This window comes from Poecilia mexicana, unplaced genomic scaffold (assembly GCF_051168715.1).
Source record: "Poecilia mexicana isolate PSO_F unplaced genomic scaffold, ASM5116871v1 scaffold_4, whole genome shotgun sequence".
NCBI classification, from domain to species: Eukaryota; Metazoa; Chordata; class Actinopteri; order Cyprinodontiformes; family Poeciliidae; genus Poecilia; species Poecilia mexicana.
In genome coordinates, this window is record NW_028263373.1 from 23,595,915 (window position 1) to 23,616,585 (window position 20,671).

Genomic DNA, 20,671 nt, shown 5'->3' on the forward strand with positions numbered 1-20,671 from the left:
TCACAGCTGAGTCATCTGAGAACTTCTGGAGATGTCAGGTCTCAGTGCAATAGCTGAAGTCAGATGTAATTAGGGTGAAGAGGAAGGGAGAGAGGACAGTACTTTGTGGAGCTCCTGTGTTGCTGACAACACTGTCTGACACACAGTGTCGCAGGCGCACAAACTGTGGTCTGCCAGTTAGATAGTCCACAATCCAGGACACAGGGGGGCGGGGGGGATCCACCTGCATCGCCGTCAGTTTCTCAACCAGTAGAGCAGGAAGGATGGTGTTGAATGCACTTGAGATCGATGGCTAACAAGATGGATGAATTAACATCACTGTCCAGGAGCCAGAAGGAATACCGGGAATGTAGCTTAATGTGTTTTACTAAGACATGGCTGCACCCGGACATTCCTGATGCCAATGTTACCATCGAGGGATACCGGACTGTTCGGGCTGATAGGGATTGCACTGAGAGCGGTAAGCAGAAAGGAGGTGCACCTCAGCCCATGTTATATACCTCTGGTGAAGAGACAGCCTGCAACCACGAGGACAGTGAGGAGGTGGTCAAAGGAGGCCACTGAGACACTACGGAGATGTTTTGAGGCCACTGACTCACATGCACTCTGTGACCCAAATATGGAGGACATCAATGAGCTCACTGAGTGCATAACACATTACATCAACTTCTGTGTTGACTCCATCCATACTGAGACAGTTTACTGTTACCCAAATAACAAGCCCTGGGTAACAAAAGAGATCAAGACCATCCTGAATAAGAAGAAGAGGGCTTTCAGAAATGGCAACAGGGATGATGTGAGAGTAATTCAGAGGTGCTTGAAGGTGAAGATCAGAAGAGCTATGGAATAAGAGGAAGCTGGAGAGGAAACTCCAGCAGAAAAACACGAGAGGTCTGGAGAGGGACGAGGACTTTCATCAGGTTCAGATCAGCAGGCTGTGAAGTAGTTGAGGGGAATGTTAACAGAGCCAATGAACTCAGCCTGTTTTTCAACAGATTTGACACTGTGGCCCCTGCACCTCCTGCTCACACTCCTATCACTCCTATCAATGCCACTGCTGCTGTCCAACAACTCTCCCCTCCCACTCCTCAGAGTCCTTCATCTCACCTTCATGCCTCTTTCCCTCCTCTTCTACTCTGACCATTCCCCCACCCCTCAGCTAGCCATCTCTACCTCTAAAGGAAACATCACCGCCGAAGATGTTAGAAGACAGTTGGTGAGACTTCACCCTTGTAAGGCTGCAGGCCCTGATGGTGTCAGCCCGAGGGTACTCAAAGCTTGTGCTATCCAGCTCTGTGGAGTCCTCCAGCATGTCTTCACATGAGCCTGTGCCAAAAGAGGGTTCCTGTGAGGTGGAAAACAACCTGCATTGTTCCGGTACTAAAGACGCAGCGTCCCTGTGACTCCAAGGACTACAGGCCTGTGGCGCTGACCTCCCACATCCTGAAGTCCCTGAAGAGACTTGTCCTGGAACAGCTCCGTACCCTGGTCCAACCAGACTTGGACCCCTTGCAGTTTGCCTACCAGCCCAAACTTGGAGTTGAGGATGCCATCATCTTCCTGCTGAACCGTGCATACACTCACCTGGACCAGCCAGCGAGCGCTGTGAGAATTATGTTTTTTGAGATCTAACGTTGCCCTTGGTAACATAGGGGAGAAACGCCTTATAGCTACTCTTCTCCATAAGCCTCTGTTGTTTCTTCTTTTTTGCTCTCCTCCGCTGTTTGTTTCCTCCTCTGCAACCCCGATGTGTCCTTCTCCAGATCTCCTCGGGGATTTCAGTGGATCTGGACTCCAGGCCGGCAAGTTTCAGCGCAATCAGCTGATTCCTGGTGTAAATAATGTGGCCAAGTTGCTGCATTCTGCAGAGTATAAAAAGTATTTCAACAACGAATAAAAAAAATTATGACTTTCTTAGTCAACATTGTTGAAGATACTCTTCTGACAAAAGTAAAATAATTAAAGTGGTGCAATAAAATAATCGAAAAAATATTTAAAATATTTAAAAAGTAAAACCATGAGAGGAGTAACTGCAACAGGCTGCATACACTTTAGTATTATAGTATTATTATTACTATTAAAACCAGGAGTGCTGTTGCCAACTCTACAACTTTCTTGCTGTACTGAGCAACATTTCAGATGAAAAAAATTGGTTTAAGGCAGTGGTTTCCAAACATTTTCTGCGCCCCCCTATGGATTACAAATGGCTGTCTGGTTGAAACGACACGTGTGACGGGGGGCATCGACTTTTTGGGGGGCAAAATGAATGTACATAGCTGAAAATAGACACCAACGTTGGTAGTCTACAAGGTACTTTTTAAGCATAAGGTTCTGTATTGATATTAGCTTGTCATCTTTTAGCTAACATTACCTGCATCCAACAGCTTTACTCAACTCAGTCGGTTAGTTTGGGTGAAAAACTGTGAAAAGTTCTTTGCATTTTGCTGGTTTGGTGCCGTGATTCTAACACAAACCTACGTAGCTCCGCACAGCAGCAGCAGGTCTCCTTCACAGGTGTAAACCCAGCACCAGCGTCGTAGCGCTCATGTTGCGTTTAAAGGCGGCTCGGAAAAACAGGTTACAACATGTTAACAACGGACTAAACAGTTTTAACTGCTGATAAAAGTGACAGAGGACACAAATATGGGAAGTGTGGAAGCCTCTACTGTATCAAATTGACATAGGAATAACAGAGCTGGTCATTCTAAGGTAAAAACCCAGCGCATACAGTGTTCATGTTTTGTTTTTGTTTTTTCATCCAGACGGCTTCCCGCGCCCCCCCTGCAATGACACGGCACCCCCCCTAGGGGGCGCGCCCCACAGTTTGGGAACCTCTGGTTTAAGGGATATGTCTAACCATTTTCCACTTTTTTATATCTCTAAAAATCTTTTTTTTATTTTTTTAATAAAAACAAAACTTATATTCACACTACTCTCTAAGCCTTCCCCTCCCCAACTCTGATATAGTCATTTTAAAAAGATTTCATGTATGGATATGGTTGGGGTCTGTCAGACGGCTGGTAACAAAATATAGAGATCTGATCTAATATCTGCTTTGCACTAAATGTCACCCTCTTTTACTCCAGCTGTCCTGACATGTTGAAGTGCATTTTGGGACGGTCCCAACCTGTTTGGCCCTCTGGACGAACAACATTCAGAGCAACATTTGAGCTCTCACAAGCATGGTGTGTGCGCACCACATGTGAAGAGGGACTGGAAGTGGATGTTCTGAGAACTCATGCCGCCTTGGTGGCTGTCTATGTCGCTCATGGAGGAAACCATTGCCTGAAATCAGCCACAACATTGGGTGTCAGGTCATTTCAAGGCATGTGTTCCTAATTACACTAATGACCGGGAAAAGATAAAGGTGTGGCGGGGCTTGAGATCAACATCCAACCCCGTCTGACACATTCTATGGCTTGCAGAAAGGATGACAGTCACACAGCGAATTGAGTGTTTTGCTTTCCCTCCTAATCACTACCAACAGCGAGGGCCACCTGCTTGTTTGAAGGAGGGGAAGTTCAAACCTGTCTGAGTGAAGTCCCAAGGTGACAGCCTTGTCATCTGATTGAAAACTCCCTTTAAGATAGTTGAAAGCTACTCCTCTGTCACGTTGCGGTGGTGTTGCATCACAAGTTGACACTGATTCGGGCAAGTCCCACATCGGCAGCTTGTGAAGTATTATACTTAGTCCCGACTTTACCGTGCTTATTGTGTTGCAATGTCTCCTTCAACTTGTCATGGACGTAAAATGTGAGAAACTCCTCAGAGCAAGCAGTTCATTTGCATCATCTCAGCTGGAAGTCCTTTTCCTTTACTCTTCAACTGTAATTTTTTATGCCACATGTATAACTTGACATTTTTTCATGTTTTCTTGTCATTCTTCAATACATCAATTTGTTTTAGTCTCATTTGTTGCATTTTAAGCTTTTACAACTGTATCCATGAAGACATATGTAAGATGTTTTAGTGCATATTAAATAACCCCCAAATTGCTTGTGTCCTCTCACACAATGTCTTTTCATTCCAACTTCATCTGTTGTTTCTTTTGCTCTTTCTGTTGCTCAATTTACAACAACATGGATCTCATTAGCTGCCTTCCCTTACCTTTCCCTGTCCGTTCTCCTTTCCTTTCCTCTTATTCTGTCATAGAACCTACAATAAAAGAGGCAGAGGCCACTCGACGCTTCTCTCTCACTTCCTCTCTTGCCTCCTCTTCCTCTGCCATGCGACGCACCAAAGGTAGAAAGTTTGATGAGTTTATGTGTTTTGAGTTAAGATTTAAAAAACAAAACTTTGCTGTTTTAATTAAGGAGAGGTGATGCATTCTCAAACAAAGACATGCTGGAAAAGGTAGTGACTAAGTAGTCACTACCTTTTGGAGAAGTACCTGATGGAGACGTTTTCTAGAAAATTATACTGACATGTCAAAAAGATTACAATGTCTGTTGCTTTTTTATTTTTATTTTTTATCTTTAGTTGATTAGGAACAGTGGACATTGATTTCTGCCATTTATGGCAATGCATGTATGCAGGAATTTGCGCAGTAGCTAAATTTCACCCTTTGTCCTAAAACATTATATTCTTGTATTATTACTACTTTTATCTGGTAGTATTATAACTTTATTATTGTAATATTAGAGCTTTACTCTGCCTTTTGGGTGCATCATGTACAGATATTTTGTAGTTGATTTTTTTTAATCATTGCAGTCAAATGTTTTCACTCATTTTTTTCCATTTTGGAAGCATTAAAGAGTGCTCGTTCAAGCAGTTACTAAGTAAACAAACCTATTTACACTGAGACCCTTAAGCAAAAACAGTCCTGTTAATGTTTGGCAGCTGCCACTACAGCACACCTGCTACTCAGACAACATTGATTAGTCTTCTGTTTCTGTTCAGCTTTATAGCCTCCCTGTGAAATGTTAGGTTAGCTAGTTATAGCTAACCTGCTCTCCCTGCTCCTGACAGACGAGGGTTGTAGCAGAGTGTTGCACATCGCTCCAGAGCCAGTAAATACTCACACTGATGAGACATGAACTAGATAGGAATGAAATACTTCCCCAATGCCATCTAACTCTAAGATGTTTGTAGTTTTCCATCTGATGAAGGCCTTTCGGTGCATGAATCATGGTTGAGGACCTACTTTTTCTGACAAGTGACTAAGCATGATTTTTTTTAAAGATTTCTTTATCCTTCTTTATAGTTGGACAATTTTTTTTTTTTTTAGTAATGCTCATTATTAAATGTGGAAATGAACGAAAGCTTCCTCTTTTAACTGGCAGATATTAAATCTGTAATATGTGAGAGGTGCTTAATGGATGTTTCTGGGCTACTTTATGCATTCTCCTTTGTAATAGGCTAATTTCTGAAGAAGTATCTGTTGCATCTTGTTTCCCAGGTCCCCTCTCTGCTAGCATTAAGAGCAAGAGACACGAGATAAAGAGTGATCCCACTCCGTTTGGCTATGAAGGTATATGAAGAAACATAACATTTTGCTGAGGCTTGATAAATGTTGTGATTGGTGGTGGCATTTTATTTTGTGGATGGTTGTTTAAGTCTGTATTTTTTGCCTGAATTGGGAATTTTATAGTGCACGAGCATCAAATTAAGAGCAAACGAGATAAGACATTTGTCGCTGCATGTGATTATTTTTGTTTTATTCAGTTTGTAGGTATTTTGAGTCCTGCATGTGCAGTACTGCTTTTTGTGATTGGACTGATCATTTTCCAACTGCTCCAACCTTGTTATGAAAGGAGTTTTTATTTGCTAAGGTTGGTGTAAAGGATTTGGCTTCCTTGTAGATACGCTATGTGGTGCAATGACTGCAGGCGGGAAGCGGCAGAGCATGACCAGCAGCATCGCTGGTGGTTCTGGTGGCAAAGCAGCCGTCCCCAGATCAACCTCACAGCCAGGTAACCACAGAGGGTGCATGGAGACATTTCTGAGGAAGTCTTTTATCACTGACTTTGTGTCCTGACAGATTCACATCAATCCTACACCATGATACTTAAACTGTAAGGTAGCCTTTCTGGAACGGTTTTAAGTCAAATTGCTTCAAGTCACAAAACACTACATAGCCTGTTACTTTGTTTTCAGTGAGCTCACTGTGTGAAAGAGCGGTATGAAAATGCTAAAGATGTTTACTACTTTCTACGTTTCCCAGCTGCCAGATAGATTGTCTTCCACCCTTAGGTATTATTTTGAGTATCAAATATTATACCTCACATCAGGGGCGCCGCCAAACATCATGGGCCCCCTGACAAAAAATTTGTTTGGGCCCCCCCACGCAGCTGGTGTTACAATTTTTTGAGTCTATTTGACCCATAAAAAGCGTCATAATTTTAAAGGCTTGCAAATGCCTTGCTTTCTTTGGTTCAATACTGATAATTAGCACAATATTTACTGCTCATGAATTTAACATCCAACAGTCCACATCCAGTATGCAAGTACCGTATTTTCCGCACTGTAAGGCGCACCTAAAAACCTTCAATTTCCTCAAAAGCCAACAGTGCACCTTGTAATCTGGTGCGCCTTACATAAGGACCAATATTGAGCCACAACAGGTCTAGCAACTACGGTCAGCAGCCGCCGACTTCATTCTTGCCCGTAGAAGAAGCAGCGCGCTGTGCATGCTGGGATAGTTGTCAGAACTCTGGTTTGTAATCTATTAATAAAGTTTGACTGACTTATCTACCTACCAACCGTCTAGAATCAGGTCGTCTGCAGGTCATTTAGCACCACGTTCTCCACGAACATGCTGTGCGCGAACGGAGAAGGGTGACCATTGTCCAGCCACGCCCTGGCCCAGTCGTGGAAGGCTCTCCTCACCGACCGGAGTTGAACTGTTTTGTTGACATTCCCTTTAGTGCAGCTCCATCTAGTCGATGCATAACTTACCTCCAGCCCCTACTGTAGTATCTATTCAGTGCGCCTTATAATGCGGTGTGCCTTATATATGAAAAAGGTTTTAAAATAGGCCTTTTAAAATAGGCCATTCATTGAAGGTGCGCCTTATAATCCGGTGCACCTTATAGTGCGGAAAATACGGTAGGTTGTTTGCACTTTTTCTTAGTTTTACATTACTGAAATGTCTCTCCCCATGAGCAACAGTCAAAAGCAACATGCAACTACACATAAAGCAATCCAGACTTCTCAAAAAGTCTGGATTTTGCAGATGCAACTAAACTGAATAAAATGTAGTTGCATTTTATTCAAGCTGCAGTACATAACTTTAATAAAAAAATATGTTTTCTCCATATTTGTTAAAGCTGTCATCATGTTGTAGCAGTTTGTTATGAGACAGATAATCTGTGAAAACAATCAATATCCTCCTTCTCCTTCCTGAATTACCATTACTGGTTAAAGTAATGCACCCTTCTGACCAAAACAACCAATCAGAACTAGTAGGACACTCTTAACACTATCAATTAGCCTCATTCACTGCTAAATGTGCTAATGGTGGAAAAACGCCGTATCATTACAAGAAATCGTTGTCTGCCGTCATTGGTAGCTACGTATGCTAACTAAACTGAGCATTCACAGTTTGGATCTGCACAGCTCTGTGCTATGCTAGCTGCAGCATGGCACAAATCGAAGGGGAGGAAGGATGAGCAGCACCAATTGAGACTGTGATTGATAGCACTAAAACTCTCCTGCCACTCACTGGTTGCTTCTAGCACGGGGAGAAGGCAGAGGAAGTAGATTTTTCCTCTCATACCATACTGTCACAACATAATGACAGTTTTAAAAAATATGTGAAAAAAATATTTATATAAAAGTGACATACTGCAGCTTTAATTTCACTCAGGAGAGGACGGGTCAGGAGGGACCTGGGTTAGGACTGCTGCTGACTGACTCATCTGTTGTTAAGTGGTAAAAGGTACAAGGGACAAGTTAAATATATGAATATGTTTGTGATTTTTTTCCTTAATTCATTAAATGCTAGTGAAAAGGAGGCAAACAGTAGTTTGTAGCTAAGCTAATTATGCTAAAGGCTTGATAATCTCACACAGTCTACCCAACTCTCTTGGAGAAAAATTGGGTTATAAATTAACACTCTTGCCTTTTTCAATCTCTCTCTCTCTCTCCTTTTTTTTAAAACCTGATTTTATAACTTTTTTTAGCAGCATAGTAGCTACCACAATTGTTTGTGTCTTCCACTGACTGCTGCTAACAGCATCACTCTCAAGCTCTCCAAGCAGGAACAAACCATTTAATGCAAATATGGATGGTTCAGGGCAAATATGGATGTGTGTTTTTTTATCTGGGAGTGGGAACATTACATTTTTACTGCTAAAAACAATCTTTGAAAAGACAATATGATTTTTTTAATTTAATTTCTATGAACAAAAAATAAATAATTAAATTGTGGAGGACCCCCTGTTGGTCAGGGCTTGTAGAATTGTCATCACTTTCCCCCCAATACCGCACCCCTGCCTCATATACAGGTGCTGGTCATAAAATTAGAATATTGTGATAAAGTTCATTATTTTCCATAATGTCATGATAAAAATTAAATTGTCATATATTTTAGATTCATTGCACACCAACTGAAATATTTCAGGTCTTTTATTGTTTTAATTTTGATGATTTTGGCAAACAGCTCTTGAAAACCCAAAATCCCTGTCTCAAAAAATTAGAATATTATGAAAAGGTTCTCTGAACGAGCAATAAAAATAATCATCTGAATCAACAAAGTAACTCTAAACACCTGAAAAAGATTCCTGAGGCCTTTAAAAACTCCCAGCCTGGTTCATTACTCAAAACCGCAATCATGGGTCAGATTGCTGACCTGACTGTTGTCCAGAAGGCCATCACTGACATCCTCAAGCAAGAGGGTGAGAAACGGAAAGAAATTTCTGAACGAATCGGCTGTTTGCAGAGTGTTATATCAAGGCACCTCAGTGGGAAGTCAGTAGGAAGGAAAAAGTGTGGCAGAATACGCTACATAACAAGAAGAGGTGACCGGACCCTGAGGAAGATTGTGGAGAAGGGCCGATTCCAGACCAAATTAAATTTTCATCTCCATAAAACTTTTCAGCAGATGGAAGCATGAAGTGCTCCAAAATCTTCTGATAGCTGCTGCATTGATCCTGCCCTTGATAAAACCCAGTGGACCAACACCAGCAGCTGACATGGCACCCAGACCATCACTGACTGTGGGTACTTGACACTGGACTTCTGGCATTTTGGCATTTCCTTCTCCCCAGTCTTCCTCCAGAGTCTGGCACTTTGATTTCCGAATGACATGCAAAGTTTGCTTTCATCCGAAAAAAGTACTTTGGACCACTGAACAACAGTGGTCCAAAGTGCTGCTTCTCTGTAGCCCAGGTCAGGCGCTTCTGCCGCCGTTTCTGGTTCAAAAGTGGCTTGACCTTTGACCTGGGGAATGCGGCACCTGTAGCCCATTTCCTGCACACGCCTGTGCACAGTGGCTCTGGATGTTTCTACTCCAGACTCAGTCCACTGCTTCCCCCAAGGTCTGGAATCGGCCCTTCTCCACAATCTTCCTCAGGGTCCGGTCACCTCTTTTCGTTGTGTAGCGTTTTCTGCCACACTTTTTCCTTCCTACTGACTTCCCACTGAGGTGCCTTGATATAACACTCTGCAAACAGCCGATTCGTTCAGAAATTTCTTTCCGTTTCTCACCCTCTTGCTTGAGGATGTCAATGATGGCCTTCTGGACAGCAGTCAGGTCAGCAATCTGACCCATGATTGCGGTTTTGAGTAATGAACTAGGCTGGGAGTTTTTAAAGGCCTCAGGAATCTTTTTCAGGTGTTTAGAGTTACTTTGTTGATTCAGATGATTATTTTTATTGCTCGTTCAGAGAACCTTTTCATAATATTCTAATTTTTTGAGACAGGGATTTTGGGTTTTCAAGAGCTGTTTGCCAAAATCATCAAAATTAAAACAATAAAAGACCTGAAATATTTCAGTTGGTGTGCAATGAATCTAAAATATATGACAATTTAATTTTTATCATGACATTATGGAAAATAATGAACTTTATCACAATATTCTAATTTTATGACCAGCACCTGTATATTAATAATGACAGTCATTAGTAGGGTTTTAGCTGTGTAAAACAGTTCTACAGATGATTTCCATTGCATCCTGCTTCTTGTCTCTTCCATATCTGTCCACAATGGAGGGATTCACCTGGTTGGCTGCTCCATGACAAAATGTCAGGGAGGAAAGAATTCTTCACCAGAGTTGTTACTCATCAGTCTGGATCCATTTCAGTATAGGATCATTTTCAAGCGATTCAAAGTTTGTCAGTATAAGAAAAGATACGTTGTCAGGTTTGGTTTCCACTGTTGGAACGGAGTCTAAGGGTGCATTGATTAAAGCCCTGTTTAGTCTGCTTTAAATTAACTTCTGTTCATTTGCCTAGAACGTCTGATTCATTTGAATGAGTAATCAAACTCTGATGTAGACCAAAAGAGTGAACTTTGGTCCGCCTACCAACCTAGGCCTTGGTTCAGTTGAAGCGAACTCTGGTGCACTTTGAATGCATATGTGGATGCAAACCGACCAGAAATGCGCTCCAAAAACAGAACGTGGACTGCAACACAGGGCATTCTGGGTAAAAACAACCAGAACAAAGTCTAGTCATAACCAGGAGAAATGGCTTGTGGTCTTTCACCAAAATCAAAAGAGAAATCCTACAACTGCTAATTCTGATGCCACTCTGTTTTGTTTACATTTTGTGAAGAAGGAAGTTGCGCTCAGTGTCTTCTACAGAATATGCCTTCAGTGGTTCTAGGTGCAGCACCTCCATAAGTACACAAGTAGGGGAACAGGTTGCTCAAATGTTTTGGTTGGTGAAAGTGCAGTGTGAAAGTGATCCACACCACCTGAAAATGTAACAAATTTTTCAGTTTTGGTCTTACTCAAACCGAGTTTACCGAACTATCAGGTGTGAAAACACCCTAAAACTTACTAAGTTGAAACAAGATGTGTTTATTCAGAAGAATCAGTGGTTTCCCTTGTGCTGCTCACCCCTCAAACAGTTTTACAGTGTATTGAGAAAAGTTGAATTTTTGAAACAAAGTTATTTTAATGGTAATGGACCCATATCTTAATATAATTTTGAATTAGTTAATTGTTTAATTTGTTGCTGTTTTCTCGCTGAACTACATATGCAAAATGACACGAGATGAGGCTGCTGGCTGTATCAGTCATCCTAATTAGCTGACAGCCATTCTGCCACTAATATTTAAAACTGTAAATAAAGTATTCGGTAAATGTTGTTCTGCATTAAAACTGAAGAGTTTTATAATCTACCAATACAGCCTTGCTTTAAACTGGTCTGATATTGTAGGGATGTGTGTTTTTGTGTTAATTAGTTCCTATATTGTTGCGTCTTCCCCTTGGTTGCCCCAGCTGGCTCTTCTTTCCCCTTATTACCTTCCCTGTGTATTTATCCCATCCGTGTCTGTTGTTTGTGTTAGATCCTAGTCTTAAGTTGTAAGTCACATGGCTTTGTCAGTCCTGCCTTTGCTCATATGTGCTGCCTGGACCTTGTACTTTTCTGGATTTCATTAAAACCATCAATTCACACCAAAACCTGGGTTCACCGCATCTTGATCCTCACTAACAAAAACCGTAAACTGTGACAGATATGGCTAAAAGGTCAGTTTTAATATCAGTCCCATTGCTATGGTCATTGTCTGACGAGCTGGTAGCCTTCCCTTTGGGTCCTAAGTGTATTTGTTCTGCAGATTAACTTCAGTTGATTCCTAGCTGCAGGCTCACACGACCCATCTTGCCCTTCTAAAGCAGTATCCCCCCTCAGTGGTAATACTTGTTTGTTTGAAAAATACTAATGTCTGATGGTGTGTCCTTAGGCTGGACCCAGAGACGTCTCCTCTCCATGGACACAGAGGACTTTGAGACAATTCCGTCCAGCGGAGAGGAGTCCTCCAACTCTTCTGAGGATGAAGCCAACAATAAGAATGTATGTGACTTTAGCTTAGCTCAGCATTCTTTATAGTGGAATGAAACTTAAAGACTTATAAGGTGAGAACATTTTTACTTCAAATGTAACTTTATTTTAAAAATGTAGCTCAGAGTGACTCATTCTTCACTTGTTGATGCTAGATAGTTCTTGCATTATTAATCACATTTTTCCAGTCAGTCACCATCATCAGTCAGTTTCCTCTCATTTCTTTGAAATGTATCTCAACCTCCTGAATTTGGACACCTCTACTGCTTAATTAGTTCCCTAGACTTGTGTCTTCTTAGCAGCAGGACCTGACCACTTGACATTTAAGAAATGAGGGACGAATGAAGGACTGAAGGGATTCTACCTGCATACATCTGGTGCAGGGGTCTGCTGCCTGCAGCTCTGATGCCACATGTGGCTCTTAAGACTCTTCTTTGTGAATCTTAATAACTTTGTCCGACAATGCTAAACAACCTTTCTTTTAATCTAAATGCAATTAATAATGTTAGTTGAAGCAGTTTTTCCGTGCAATATATGCAAAACATTTATCAAAAATGTACACCAATAAGGTAAGAAATATTTTTGCTTGTCTTTTGGTTGCAAACTGTGGCCTTTTTTGACATAATTTACAATGTAAATTAAATGTTCCATTGAAGAAATGTATTTAATACCTTTATATAAAAGTTTGATTTTCTATATTTTAAAACCTAAAAACAAAATAAAATTGCTTAATTTAAAAATATGAACACATTTCCAATAGCAGATGTAAAAATAAATAGTTTCATGTAGCTTTTGTGGCTTTAACTGAATTTTGTTAACCTGGACTAAATGGCTAACTGGCTCTCTGGGTTGCAAACATTGCTGACCAGTGATGGTAAATGTGTTTGCCTTTCCTAAATCAGCAGAGTTCTTCTGAGTCACATTAGAAATTTACACATATCGATGTACTGGGATGTAGTGGTTCCTTCACTTTTAAGCATCCAGTCAAATTTTAGTAAAACCTTTGTGTGTGAAATTATACATTTCAACTGTAGATATGAATGGGAAACCTTAAAGGGAAATAATATATTTCAATTTTGGGGGTGTCTGTTTAATACAGATATTATTCCTGCATTAAACAAGATTCAAACATGTTGAAGCCTTGATAAAATTCAACTTATTACATCATGGACAGACGGACGGACGGACGAACTTTCTTACTTACTACATCACAGGTGTTTCTGTCTTGAGTCAGTGTTGGATTCAGCTGGATCAGTTTTACTCTTTTCATCAGTTTGTGGTTTGTGCCACATTTGACAGTCATATGTTCCTGCAGGGTGGCAGCAGCCGGTACCGGGTGCAGCTGACATATGCGTCATGTGAAGCAAAGGACCTCCAGTTTCTGGAGGAAGGAGAAAATGGAAACTGGTAAGTTTACACCACTTCCATGAATTCAAAAGCGTGTCCTTTCAGTTTTTACCTTTGCAAAGCTCTCTAGATATTTTTATTTTATATAAAGTGAACAGTTGTTTCACCCCATCCTGATTCTGCAAGTGTGTTCATTTAGCAACGGAAGCACAATCTCTTATGGTAGGTTAATTTTAATGAGGGGAGACAACATATCAATCCTAAAATGTTAACAAAAATGCTCTTCATCAGAGGAAATAAGTTTTTGAACCAAGATAAAATCTGACTCAAATTTTAATGTAGAAAGTTTGCTAAGAACTTAAGGCAGATATTTCTTGTTCATTGCCAGGTTTACTCACTTATCACGTACTAGGTGGTTTATTGGTCCATTCCTCTTTACAGAAACACCCTGTAAATAGTTAATCTTTCTTGACTTTTGCTTGGCAACTCAAAGCTTTAGTTCCCACGACAGAGATTTTGAAGGATATAGATTTGAAGACTAGCTCGAACCTTCAATAACTTTAGGGTGCATTTACACCAGCCGTGTTTGGTACATTTCAATCAAACTCTAGTTTGTTTGCCTAGAAAGTCTGGTTCATTTCCAGAAGTGTGAATGTGGAATGGAATTCTGATCCAGACCAAAGAAGTGAACTCTGCTCTGCCGACAAACCTCAGTCCCTGTTCAGTTAAAGTGAACTCTGGTGCGGTTCAAATTTATATTTGAATGCCAAGTGGACCAGAGACCACTCCAAAAGTAGGAAGTGGACTACAGCACAGGGTATTCTGGATAAATGCAACCAAAACAAATGCACATTGTGTTAGCAGAAGAAATAGCTCGTGGTGTTTTTACCAAAGAGAAATTCTACAAACTCTAAAATCTGATGCTACTCTTTTGTTTACATTTTGTGAAGAAGGAAGTTGCATTCAGTTTCATCTGAAGAGGCTTTTGTTTCATTTCCTCCAGTGGTTCTTTGTGCAGAACCACTGGAGGTTCTGCACAAAGTGGCCTGTAGTGGCCAGGAGGGATTTTTCAGAGGGTTTCAGAGTCTACTACTGCTCCTGTTCTTGTTTCCTTTGCTTATGAATCCAATTGATATGCTAGAACAGGGGTGGCCAAGTCCAGTCCTCGAGAGCCACCATCCTGCAAGTTTTAGAAGTATCCTTACTCCAACAGACCGGGATCAGCTCTACAAAGGCCTGATAACGAGCCATTCATTTGATTCAGGTGTGTTGAAGCAGGGATGCATCTGAAAGTTGCAGGATGGTGGCTCTCGAGGACTGGACTTGGCCACCCCTGTGCTAGAAAATCCATCCTTGGTCCATCTTCAGTGTCTTGTTTGAGGGACACTGAAGAGCTAGGTTTATAGATGACGTGTTGAATCGGGCAGAGAGCGCAGAAGCCACACTGTGCCTCAGACTCTGGACGTGCACCCTGAAGTTTTGTAACTCAGTGATTATTGCGTGCACCACTGCTACAAAAACTGGGCGATATGGAAGGTGTTATTGCAGAGCAACGTCCCTTGCCCTGGCATTCATATAAACCCTCTATGAAGACTCATTTTAAGAGAATACAGCTCCAAAGTTCCCGTTAACAATAACAACATATTGCTGTCTTGTTTCACACACACTTGATGCAAACTATCAAAATTCAACCTTAAGCCCCACTCACTGGCTTCCTACACACTTGTCTCTGTCAGAAAACGCCTGTAGATGTCTTCACCTCCATGCTTGACTCCAGGGATGGCAGTCTTATTCCTTGTTTCCACTAAGTGGTACAACAAGTGTCTCTGCGGTTTGATACGCAATTCTGGCGAGAGCCTTTCATTTTCTTAGTTCACCTTTAGCTGAACAATTGCTCAATCTTTCTTGGAATATAATTTGTTTCATTTGGATTTATAATACATATAATACAGTACATGAAAATACTACTCTACAGTTACAAACGTAGTGTTACGGTATGAAAACAAAAACACATATGTAAATAAACCTTTGTAGCAATTGGCTGCTTGACTGAAGAAGGTGATTTAGTCTTATTTTTGTTGGGACCGAGTTTGTTGTTGGAAAAAGAACAGAAGTGCCCTAGAACAGGTATCCTCAAATTCAGGCCATCAAGAGACCTGCAACTTTCTAGCTGTGTTCATGGTCCAACGCACCTGAATCAAATGGTTGGATGATCTCCTCAGTCCTGCTAATGATGATCTAACTCAGCTGTGTTGAAGCAGAGACATTTGTTAAAGTGACAGGACGCCAAATCTCCCGAATTTGAAGATCCCTGCCCTAGCAGTTGGAGGTTTGTTGTTATCCAATATGGCTGCCTCACTTATAAAACTTAGTGATAGTTGAAATAGATGTCCATGAGTCTGACAAATCTGATCACATTAATGAGCTATAATGAAAAGGAGGAAGGAGCAGAGTAACAACTTCCCTGTTCAGACCTCGATGGGACTTCCAAGAAATCTCTAACTGCATCATAACTATGATCAAGCAATCTGACACAATATTTGTTTTTAAAGGTCTCCAATGCAAATTGTGGAAGGCGAGTACAGGAAAGTCACTTTTAAAATGAATACTTAATCTGTTTCCTTCTAAGTGTACATCTTAGCGAAGAAGAGGAAGCCTCTGCCTCTATAAACAAGCAGTGTCTGGAGTCTAGCTGAAAGACTGTTATGGGCTACATGGACTTGGAGGGAACTGATACTCTGTTAGATAAAAGCTCGACTTGCTGTAACTATTCTCATTTTTCATCAGCTCATACATATTTCAGCTCTTAAGACTGTCTCCTGTCGTCTTCATCTATGGGTTTTTAAAAGGTCTCTCTCACCCGTACTTGTCTCGCCTCCATGAGGAGCATGAAGAATTCATAAGTCCCCCCCATTCCTTGGCTCTTTTTTTTTTTTAATCAACTGAAGCAGAACTGATAGTGCTCTGCTGTGTGCACCAATGGTGCACACAGCAGATATGAAGAAATATGAAGAAAGCTCTTCACACGCGGAGAGTATATACTCTCCGCGTGTGAAGAGCTTTCTTCATATTTTTCTGTATTCCTAAATATGCTACTTGTGCTTCAGTGTGTTTGGGTGTATATACACTACAGAAGCCAAATTAAGCATATGCTTATGTTGTACATCCACTGTACTCAGTCCTTGCTCTTGTGAGTATAGGTTGATGTATATATATGTACATATCACATATTGCTAACCTATTCAAACACATTGTTGACACTAATTTACAATATGAGGCAAATGGAGAAAGAATTATATCAAAGTCATGCACAATTATTGAATCTTCCTTTATATTCAGACTCAGAGTGATGTTGATCAGAGGGTTTAGGCCTGCTGGTGGCTGAGTGGAGGAGGCAGCAGAGTGTACACTAATGATGCATTAAAACTTTAACCTTCTCAAGCCGTATGAAATTGTCATTAATTTACAAAAGGTCAGTGTAGGGAAAAATGTCTGCACCCACATTTACATGTTCTCTGGCTTGAAAAGAAAGGCCAAGCTAAATTATAAAACTATTTCTTGTAACAAATCACCTCTAATTTTCACCTGCAACCATTTTCAGATCACTGATTCTAGTTTTCTAAGGGAACTTAAAGCATATTTGGGTTTTCTTCAAGAATGTTGATAGAAAAAAAGTTTAAAACTAACTGACTGACAGATTGGATCAGATCTAATGGTTGGTCATTATTATCAGAGTTCGTTGTCTTACAAAGGACTCAACCACACTCAAAAATCTGGTTTTGGTGGATGCCAATTGAATCCATTGTCCTCTACATAATACCTTCTGCTAGTAAAGTTAGTTTCTCATCACATAACATGATTTTTCACTTTTGGTAAGGAAGAGATATGTTAACCATCTGGCTCAAAAGATGAATTAAAAATGTATATGGATGGATGGATGAATAGATGGATGTTCTTGTTATAATCTGTTCACCCCCCTCAGCTGCCTCATTATATCTACAAAGTAACTGGTTTGAACAGGTTACCAGCTTTTTTAATTAAAGGCCCCCACATACTCCAGCATATTTCACTCTGCAGAGGACCATGCATACTTGAGGTGGACTCTAAGTGGACATCCGCCTGATAAATCTGCGCAAAGATACATTTTTCAACTGTGTACACCTGGTAAAATCCAACCCCTCGTTTTACACTTCGTTCTACAGGGTCTGACCCTTCGGCTATTGGAAAACTATTGCTTACTAGAGGCATGGACTGTGTTGAGGTTTGGAACAATTAGATCTGGTTTTACCCAATTGCTATGGTTTGACCATGACGTGTAATGTGCCAGCTCGATGCAGCTTACTGGAAATTGTGTACCCTGTAAGCAACCCAAGGAGTAGGGCCATGAACTCTTTCCCAGCATTAAAATGTATTAAACATTCTCCTTGCTTTTAATTTAATTGCTCAATATTTGAAAGCGTGGGTAACTTTGACTGAATGGCTTTGTTTGCTTTTCCTTCTGCCATTGACAAGCTACAACCCTATAGAGGGATTATTTGTTTGTAAACACAGCGGATATATGTGCATCTTGACTGCAGATACAGTTGCTTTAAATGCTCACTGATTGCCATGGTTACCCACATTTATTTTGTTGCTTTAACATTAGCCAGCATGTTGTCATAGTACTACAACAGTTGGTCACAATGTGATAAAGTATGTCATGCTACCAAATTAACATTAGTGATCCATCAATGACCCATATGGTGGGAAATGGTGTTCAGATTGAACTGTTCTGTGTGAACCACTGAGCCAATACTGTTGAGTCAGCACAAGCAGTCGCCAGAACACGCAGAGTGACTACCACTTTGTGCCCCATCATCTGTCTAACCTGATGGAGAAGAAATGGGACTAACTTGCTTATCAAACTTGCCTGTATCCATTTGGATTGTGGAAAATGAACCATTTGTCACTAGAAAAGTTGAAAACACTCAACTTTGAAATCTCAACCATCTGCGATCAGTGCGGAGAGTCTGCGCTTCTCTCAGATTTATGCACAGTATGCCCAAGTATGTGGGAAACTTTAGTATTGAACTGAAGTTTGCCATTGCTATAATTGTCTTTGTTTTCACTGTAACTCTCATTTTATCTCATCTCACGTTTGTTTGTTACAGTTGTTTGTTACAGTTCTAGTGTTTGTTACAGTTCTAGTGTAACAAGTGTGGCTCTGTGTAGATGCTTCATATACTTATGATAAAGGTTCAGGATGGGATTTATACAGAATATAAACTGTGAAAAGTGTTATTGTTTTAAAGCTACTCCAGTGTCTCAGTGAAGATCCTTCTCTTTATTGTGTTCTATATTCTAGGCTAATCAAGAACCTTTTAACAGAGGGGCCAGGGCTGGTCCTGTTCTCTACACTTGAAACACCGTATAAAGGAGGTCACTCTATTAAATAACAATACTGGCCACTTCTGACTAACCACCAATAGCTTTGCTCTAACACCCACTCATCTTTTCCCGTCTTCCGCCCTTTACTCCAGCCTCATAATTGCTTCCTCACTCTCCAGTGGCACTGAAGGAAATGGATTGGGTAAATGTGAGCAGACCAGTATTGCAGGGACGAGAGGAGGAGTATAGCTCATGGATAGGAGGTTGGAGTGTGTGGGGATGGAAGAGCTTTGGTATGATGCGTTGAATTTTAATGTCACTGAATCCAGCCTGTTGCTTGAAATATGCTTATCTTTTTTTAACACTTTATTTTCAGATTTTATTTTTTATTTTTACACAAATGACAGATATAAGACAACTCTAGCAATACATACCACCCAGTGGTACATCATATGAAAATTCAATGAGGACTAAGCCAAATGTATAGAAAAAACAAAAATCCAGCTCTGATTTATAAAAACACAATGCACACATGCGTTGTGTGTGTCTGCTCTGTGGACAACTATCATCCAGATCATCATATCTTCTCCAATTTGGCTTTAGTTCAATGAAACACCTTGAACTACATTAGATATTAGATGTATGCAAACAGAGCATGAATGAATATGATTAAGGTAACGGAATCCTGGGAAGATAACCTGGGAATACAAGTTACTGACAAGGCCCTGGAGTCTAGCATCTGGTCATAAAATTAGAATATTGTGATAAAGTTCATTATTTTCCATAATGTCATGATAAAAATTAAATTGTCATATATTTTAGATTCATTGCACACCAACTGAAATATTTCAGGTCTTTTATTGTTTTAATTTTGATGATTTTGGCAAACAGCTCTTGAAAACCCAAAATCCCTGTCTCAAAAAATTAGAATATTATGAAAAGGTTCTCTGAACGAGCAATAAAAATAATCATCTGAATCAACAAAGTAACTCTAAACACCTGAAAAAGATTCCTGAGGCCTTTAAAAACTCCCAGCCTGGTTCATTACTCAAAACCGCAATCATGGGTCAGATTGCTGACCTGACTGCTGTCCAGAAGGCCATCACTGACATCCTCAAGCAAGAGGGTGAGAAACGGAAAGAAATTTCTGAACGAATCGGCTGTTTGCAGAGTGTTATATCAAGCCACCTCAGTGGGAAGTCAGTAGGAAGGAAAAAGTGTGGCAGAAAACGCTACACAATGAGAAGAGGTGACCGGACCCTGAGGAAGATTGTGGAGAAGGGCCGATTCCAGACCTTGGGGGAAGCAGTGGACTGAGTCTGGAGTAGAAACATCCAGAGCCACTGTGCACAGGCGTGTGCAGGAAATGGGCTACAGGTGCCGCATTCCCCAGGTCAAAGGTCAAGCCACTTTTGAACCAGAAACGGCGGCAGAAGCGCCTGACCTGGGCTACAGAGAAGCAGCACTTTGGACCACTGTTGTTCAGTGGTCCAAAGTACTTTTTTCGGATGAAAGCAAACTTTGCATGTCATTCGGAAATCAAAGTGCCAGACTCTGGAGGAAGACTGGGGAGAAGGAAATGCCAAAATGCCAGAAGTCCAGTGTCAAGTACCCACAGTCAGTGATGGTCTGGGTGCCATGTCAGCTGCTGGTGTTGGTCCACTGGGTTTTATCAAGGGCAGGATCAATGCAGCAGCTATCAGAAGATTTTGGAGCACTTCATGCTTCCATCTGCTGAAAAGTTTTATGGAGATGAAAATTTAATTTGGTCTGGAATCGGCCCTTCTCCACAATCTTCCTCAGGGTCCGGTCACCTCTTCTCGTTGTGTAGCGTTTTCTGCCACACTTTTTCCTTCCTACTGACTTCCCACTGAGGTGCCTTGATATAACACTCTGCAAACAGCCGATTCGTTCAGAAATTTCTTTCCGTTTCTCACCCTCTTGCTTGAGGATGTCAGTGATGGCCTTCTGGACAGCAGTCAGGTCAGCAGTCTGACCCATGATTGCGG

At 41.0% G+C, this 20,671-nt stretch overlaps 1 protein-coding gene and 1 pseudogene across 1 annotated transcript in view; both read left to right on the plus strand.

The window, feature by feature from the left end:
* Positions 1–20,671, plus strand: part of LOC106929465 (guanine nucleotide exchange factor DBS-like) — a 90,369-nt gene that overhangs the window by 60,979 nt on the left and 8,719 nt on the right. The window contains exons 13-14 of the mRNA XM_088005102.1: positions 11,851–11,960; positions 13,264–13,355. Of these exons, the coding sequence (XP_087861228.1) occupies positions 11,851–11,960; positions 13,264–13,355 (202 nt within the window). The remainder of the gene's footprint in view (positions 1–11,850; positions 11,961–13,263; positions 13,356–20,671) is intronic.
* LOC148159997 (uncharacterized) lies at positions 403–1,514 on the plus strand (annotated as a pseudogene).